The following is a 7165-nucleotide window of genomic DNA, read 5'->3' on the forward strand; positions in this document are numbered from 1 at the left end:
TTCCTAGTGGTGCTGAGCTGTGCTGATTGGGGGCATCTGTCAGAGCTGGGCTCTGGGCACTCTGAGCTGGGAAATGAAGAGCGGCCGCTCAGCCAGCCTTGCTGCACAGATCCTGCATCTGGCTCTGGCCCCTCCTGCATGGGGATTAGGCATTTCTCAGGGGGGCTCTGGGGAGTAGGACAAAGGAGCACGGGGTTTGCCAAACCTCCAGGGCTTGTGTGTGGCTCTGCAGAGAACTTGGGGGGAGGTGATTGCAGAAGGGCTTCTTAGGTGCCCTTCAAGCTGAAGGTCTGAGGATGGGCCTAACTGCCTTTTCTGTCAGAAAATTAGAACCAGGGGTCTCCGTAGACACTGACAGGCAACCCAGGGACATGGGGTGGGGGAGACTGGGATCAAAGAAGTGGGTGGATGTCTTATCCTGTACTTCCGTGCTGGTGGCATCTAGACCCGGCTGCTTCATCAGCCACACCTCCTAGACATCATTTCAACATTTTTTGAGTGCCTGCTGTTTACTGGGTGCTGTTAGTGCTAGGAATAAAGAGCCACATGAAACCTTGTTCCTAACCATAACCCTTGAGCCATCCACAGGCCATGCCAGAACCCCTAATTTATGTCCAGATCCGTTGTGGGATTGCAAAGTGGAGAGAGGAGTAAGATCCAGTCTCTGCTTGTGTGATGTCTGCATTCTGGTTGGAAGGTTTTAAGACCACTCAAGCCCACTTATTGGGACAATTCAAATTAAAACCTCAACAGCACACCGATTTTCACCTAGTAAGATTGGCAGAGATTTTAAAAACTTGGAATCCAGCATTGGTGAGGGTTTGGGGAACCCAGTTTCCACTGCCCAGTCCTTGGGAGGAAGGAGCCCCGCTGCTCCCAGGCCACATTTGGCAAAGCAAATTGCTGCCACTTTGTGTTCAGGTAACTGAGCTCTGAGACAGGGGCTGGAGAAGGCCAGCAGAGGCCAGAGACAGACTCAAAGACTTTGAAGGGTAAGGATTGGAGGGTCCAGCTTTCAGCCTAGGCTGGGACATAGGCACTGAGGGGGGGTGACAACAAGGCTCCCTCCCCTGCTGTGGAGTGAGAGCCCTCAGTTGGGGGAGTACCAGGTTCTGAAACCAGGGTGCCCACAGGTTCTGGATGGGACACATGAAGTCCAGGGCTCAGTAAGGGCCTGCTGTAGATGGGGGAGCAGATGAGCCTGGGGCGTGGGCTCCCAGGGAGAAAGTGCATCTGGGATGCTGAGATGCTGTGTGGGCAGTCTGTCATTTCTGTGTGTCTGTGTGGGATAACAGGTAGCTGCAGCTCTGGGTGAGCGTGCGCGCGTGTGTGTGTGTGTGTGTGTGCGCGCGCGCGCGGCGCGCATGGCGCTGTGTTTATTCAACACACTTACTGAGCACCTGCTCCGAGCCCAGTGTCACAGATAAATCGTTGAAGAACCCAGACAAGATCCCTGCTCTCCTGCTGTGTTTTTCTTTTTTTTAAAGATTTTATTTATTTATTTAACACAGATAGAGACAGCCAGCGAGAGAGGGAACACAAGCAGGGGGAGTGGGAGAGGAAGAAGCAGGCTCATAGCGGAGGAGCCTGATGTGGGGCTCGATCCCATAATGCCGGGATCACGCCCTGAGCCGAAGGCAGACGCTTAACCGCTGTGCCACCCAGGCGCCCCCCTGCTCTCCTGATGTTTATGTGTGAGCAGGGAAGAGGGTTCAGAGAACAAATGAAGGGGAAGAAATGAGTAATTTCAGATAGTGGTTAAGTGCCATGAAGGAAATAGGGTCATGTGATCCAGAGTGGGGCTGCCTGGTTGTTTTAGATAAGGTAGCCAGAGAAGGCCTTTTGGAGGAGGCAACAGTTGGTCCAAAACTTGAATTTGGACCACGAGCCAGGCAGGCCAAATTCTTGGAGCAGAGAGAACAGCAAGTCCAAAGGCCCTGTTGGTCTGTGTGGGCTGCTGTGACAAAATACCACAGGCTGGGGAGCTGAAGCAACAGAAATCTATTTTCTCACAGTTCTGGAGGCTGGAAGTCCAAGATCAAGGTTCCAGCCCCACTGGTTTCTCTTGAGGCCTCTCCTTGGCCTACAGACGCCACCATGTCTTCATGTGGCCTTTTCTCTGGGAGCATACCCACCCCTCGTGTCTCTCCCTCTTACACAGACACCACCCCTGTTGGATTAGGGCCCACCCTTATGACCTCGTTTAACTGTACTTACCTCTTTAAAGTTCCTATCTCCAAATACAGTCACATTCTAAGGTGCTAGCCCTAAGGGGGGGGGGTTGGACAACAACATAGGAATTTGGGGGACACACAATTCAGCCCATAACAGGCCCTGAGGTAGCAATGGGCTTGGCAGGTTCAAGGAGAGGACAGGGAGCCAGAGCTTGAAGTTGGGGTGTGATGAGGTATGTGCTTTTAGGATAGCGGGAAGCCCCTGGAGGCCCAAGTGCTTCTGTGGGCCTCATGGCTCATCTGTGGGTGGTTTATGTGTGATTGGTCATCTCTGGAGGACAGAGGAAAGGGCAAAATCATGGCTTGGGTCTATGTCATGGCTGTTTCGGGGCCACAGAGTAGCCCGTGCACACATAGTCTGGGAAGCAAGAGCCATCTGTTTCCCTCCTCACCTGAGCTCTCTTTCCTTCTCTTCTCTCCCAGAATTAAAGGCTGGTGGGTGTCTCACCACTACGTGTCCACGTTCCTCTCTGGAGTGATGCTGACCTGGTGAGTGTCTCATGGGGGCCTGTGAATGGGGAGCTGGCCGTGGGCGAGGGGGTGCCCTCGAGGCTTCTGGCCTGGGCTGACTTTTGGGACACGAAGAGAAGTGTGAGCTTACAGCGAGGCCGCAGGGATCCCCCAAGCCATCTGGGAGGTTTCTGGGGACGTCCCATTGGCCTGCTGGCTGGGACAGAGGTGATAGGGAGCAATGGACAGAAAGAGTACAAGTATGAGACTTCAAAGGAGAGAGACGGAGGGAGTGGGAATCAGCAAGAACTTGGGCTCAGAATGATGATACAGGCCCCCCTGCTTCTAGAAGGGGCTCAAAGCAACGATGAAAGTAACCTGCTCCAGCCCCAGGGACACTGGTGCTAAAGAAGGGCAGGAATCAGGGACCTCCATTTAAGAGCTTTTCTTCTCGGGGCGCCTGCCTGGCTCAGTCAGTGGAGCATGTAACTCTTGATCTCGGGGTCGTGAGTTCCAGTCCCACGTTGGGTGTGGAGATTACTTAAATAATTTTTTTTTAATTAAAAACTTTTCTCTTGGCTGGAACGGAGAAGGGCAGGGATGAATGTCTGATTTCACAGCACACCTCACCTTTACTTTTCCCCACTTCTCTGCAGGCCCAATGGACTAATTTATCAGAAGTTTCGTAATCAGTTTTTAGCGTTCTCCATTTTTCAGAGTGAGTGCCTCTTGCCTAGATTCGGGGGAGGGGGCACCGTTTCCCAAGGCTTTCACTGACTGAGGCCCCTGTCATCCCTCCTCTCTTGGAAGGGGTGTGTCTAGTGTGGAAGGAGGGAGCTTGGGGCAAGGGAGGGTCCCAGAAATCCAGCAAAGAGCTGTCTGCCCCCAGATCACCGCCCAGTCCTGGGAGAGGGAACGGCCTGATCACCCCCACCCCCAGGAGCCCCCATCACTGCCTTTTCTTCCCCATGTCACAACTGGGGACCAGTGGGGACTTTTGGGAACTGAGTGGTGTTGGGGGCACTACCTTAAAATGGAAATAGAGTATATGTTCTTTCTCTCATTTAAGAATAGTTCTGGATTGGGGCTCCTGGCTGGCTTAGTCAGTAGTGTGAGCGACTCTTGATTTTGTGGTTGTGAGTTTGAGCCCCATGTTGGGTGTAGAGGTGGCTTAAAAATAAAATAAAATAAAATAAAAAGAAAAGAAGAACAACAACTCTGGATTTATATACAGTGAACTGGTCCTAGGGGTCCCCTCTGAGAATGGGGAGCTTGGATAGTTAGGGATAGGGACAGAGAGTTTTGTTTTTTACCAAGTTCCTGTTTGTTCCCTTTGAATTTTATTGTGTACGTATTGCTGATTCAAAAAATACAATTTAATTTTTAAATGAAACCCTGCCAACATATAAATCTCTAAAGCCGAGAATGAAAATTATGTATAATCTCACCCTTAGGAGTGATCACTACTAATAGATCTATGTCCTTTCAGTTTGATTCATATATACGTATATACCGCAGTGCAGTCTGAATGGGGGTCGCTTTGTACATATAGCTTTGCTTCGAACCTGTTTATTTTTCTTTTAACAATAATGACGGGTATTTTTCTATGTCAAGACACAGAATTCTACCTCCTCATTTTTAGTAACTACTAAGTATCCCATTGTATGAAAGTGTCTCTTGCTGTCTTGGCATTACGTGCAACTCCCAGCACGGTGCCACCATTCCAGCAAGCATCTGCTCTAGAAGTTTCTAATCTCATTGGTGCTTAGCTGGGTCTTCAGATAACCTGCTCTCATATTCTGGATAAGGGATAAAGTAGGTTCAGGCTGAATGTGTGTGTGTGTGTTGGGGTGAGAGGGTTTCCCTCTGGGCAGTGAAGAGCCCTGGGTCTGCCCGGAGGCGGCTCCCAGTCCTCCAGGCCCTGAGCCGGGTGCTGTGCTCCCCCTGCAGGCTGTGTCCAGTTCCTGCAATATTATTACCAGAGGGGCTGCCTCTACCGGCTGCGTGCCCTGGGGGAGCGGAATCATCTGGACCTCACGGTGGGTGAGTAGCCCAGCCTGGGGAGAGGAAGAGCAGGGGTGGGTACAAGTACCAGCCCCTCCCTGCTCCCCCAGACCTCACTGCTAACTCCCTGCGCTGGGAGCAGGAGCCAGTGAGAACATAACAGCACCTACTGCACACAAAGCCAGGGCTGCCAGCCTCTACCTAAGTCGCTTTTCGTATTTCATCGTGGATTCTATTTCAGCCGACAAGCGTGAGGCCAGCTGTGTGCCAGGCCTTGATGCTGGCTTCTGTCTTCTTAAAGGTCTGTTTTTTGGTGTGTGTTTTATAATACACATAATTATATATGCACAGTGTTGTGCATGTATAATATATATATATAGTATGCCTACATATAGGGGCAGTGGGGTGGCTCAGTCTGTTAAGCAGCTGACTCTTGATCCCAGCTCAGGTCTTGATCTCAGGGTCATGAGTTCAAGCCCCGAGTTGGACTCCATGCTGGGCTTGGAGCCTACTTAAAAAAAAAATAATATGGCTATGTATAAATATGCACAGACACATACATTGGGAATGTGTGCTTAACTATTATATATAATATATATATATATATATGTATTTTTTTTTTAGAGCAAGAGAACGCGGTGGGGAGGGTCAGGGGGAGAGAGAGAAAATCTTTTTTTTTTTTTTTTTAAAGATTTTATTTATTTATTCGACAGAGATAGACAGCCAGCGAGAGAGGGAACACAAGCAGGGGGAGTGGGAGAGGAAGAAGCAGGCTCATAGGGGAGGAGCCTGATGTGGGGCTCGATCCCAGAACGCCGGGACCACGCCCTGAGCCGAAGGCAGACGCTTAACCGCTGTGCCACCCAGGCGCCCCGAGAGAGAGAAAATCTTAAGCAGGCTGTGCGCCCGGCTTGGAGCCCGACACAGGGCTCGATCTCAAGACCCTGAGATCATGACCTGAGCTGAAATCAAGAGTCGGACACTTAACCGACTGAGCCGCCCAGACATCCCTGTGCTTAACTTCTTTAACTAGTGGGTCAAGTCCCCAGTCAGAAGAGCTTGGAGAGCTCTTGTCTCAGCTTTCACAGGAAACTAATAAAGTTCTGCCATCTTTTGAGATGGTCATTTCTACTGGATTACTCTGCAAAGTAAGCTCTACTTTGTCAAGACTCAATTGAATTGATATGTGCAAAAGTCCATTATAAAATGCAAAATTCCATGCAAATTAAAGACGTTATTAAAAACCAGCGCCTGGCACGTCAGCTGTCTGTAAGTGTTGTCAAGCCCTATGAGTTCAGGCTGACTTGAGGAGTGAGAGCAGTCAGGCCCTGTGACAGGTGTTGTGCACGCTGTCTGAGTGCTTTTCATAGTTGAGTGCTCACCCATTGGTGGTAGGTGAGGGCTGTCCCCCCTGCCCCTTTGGCTAATCTCGGGGGACCGGCATGGCTAGGCAGTAGGCGCTTGGGGGGCTGTGGGGGCACTGAACCCCCTCACACAGACCCTTCGCTTCCTCCTCTGTCTCTACAGAAGGATTCCAGTCCTGGATGTGGCGGGGCCTCACCTTCCTCCTGCCTTTCCTGTTCTGTGGCCATGTGAGTCCCCGGGAGTTTATGGGTATCCCCTCTTCTGGGCTGACCCCTGGGAACAAAAGGTCGTCAGACCTCTCCCTCATTCACCAGCCGTCCCTGAGCTGGACCCCACAGGGTCCTGGGACGCCAAAGGCAGGAGCCAGAAGAGGCCCTTAGCACCAGCTTGCTGAGCCCCAGATCTTTAGGCTGCTCTGGACTGTGGTGCTCCAGTTTCATTTTGGGGGGCTCTCAGTATCTTAGGACAGTTGATGCCAGAAGGTGGGGGGCCTGGTCCACTCCCGGGCCTTCCCCACGCGGGTGTCCAGGGGAATCAGTTGAGGTAAATGGTGCCTGCCTCGCCTCTCTCCAGTTCTGGCAGCTCTACAACGCCGTCACATTGTTTGAGCTCTCCAGCCACGAGGAATGCAGAGAATGGCAGGTATGGTGTGTGTGCGCGTGCGTGTGGGGTGTATATGTGTGTGTGTGTGTGTGTGTGTGTACGCACGCAGGCGTGTGCATGTGCCTGTGGCGGGGGTGGGGGGTTCCTGGGGAAGGCTGGGCCAGCTTGGAGAGAATTCTTTCCTCAGCCACCCCTTTACTCCCCCTGATAGGTCCCTGTGCCTAGAGCTCCCTGCTACTGGGACCTGGGAGACAGTGGGAGGGAATTCGGAAGCCAGGGAGCCAGCCCCTAAGTGGTCTGAGAACCCTACTGAATGCTATGGGGGTGCCAAAGGAGGAGCCCTCCTGGGCCCTGCATGACCCTGAGGATTCACACCCTTCACGCAGTTGGCCCAGATCTCTGCTTTCTGCTGTGGGAACACTGCAGTTTGCTGGTGGCTTGTGCTAAGGGGGTTGCGAGGGCAGGGGAAGGGGGGGAAGGGGGGGCATCTCAGCAGGGAGCTAATCGGA

General features: G+C 51.9%; 1 protein-coding gene across 3 annotated transcripts in view; it reads left to right on the top strand.

The window, feature by feature from the left end:
* The window catches only part of TMEM120B (transmembrane protein 120B), a 45000-nt gene that overhangs the window by 32312 nt on the left and 5523 nt on the right, over window positions 1–7165 (top strand). For 2 of the 3 annotated variants that reach the window (XM_026514831.3, XM_044389848.3), the window contains 5 exons: window positions 2658–2723; window positions 3341–3402; window positions 4635–4727; window positions 6216–6280; window positions 6627–6695. In XM_026514831.3, the coding sequence (XP_026370616.1) occupies window positions 2658–2723; window positions 3341–3402; window positions 4635–4727; window positions 6216–6280; window positions 6627–6695 (355 nt within the window). The remainder of the gene's footprint in view (window positions 1–2657; window positions 2724–3340; window positions 3403–4634; window positions 4728–6215; window positions 6281–6626; window positions 6696–7165) is intronic. The other variant, XM_026514832.4, reaches the window with a different exon arrangement.

Source organism: Ursus arctos, unplaced genomic scaffold (assembly GCF_023065955.2).
Source record: "Ursus arctos isolate Adak ecotype North America unplaced genomic scaffold, UrsArc2.0 scaffold_34, whole genome shotgun sequence".
Taxonomy (NCBI): Eukaryota; Metazoa; Chordata; class Mammalia; order Carnivora; family Ursidae; genus Ursus; species Ursus arctos.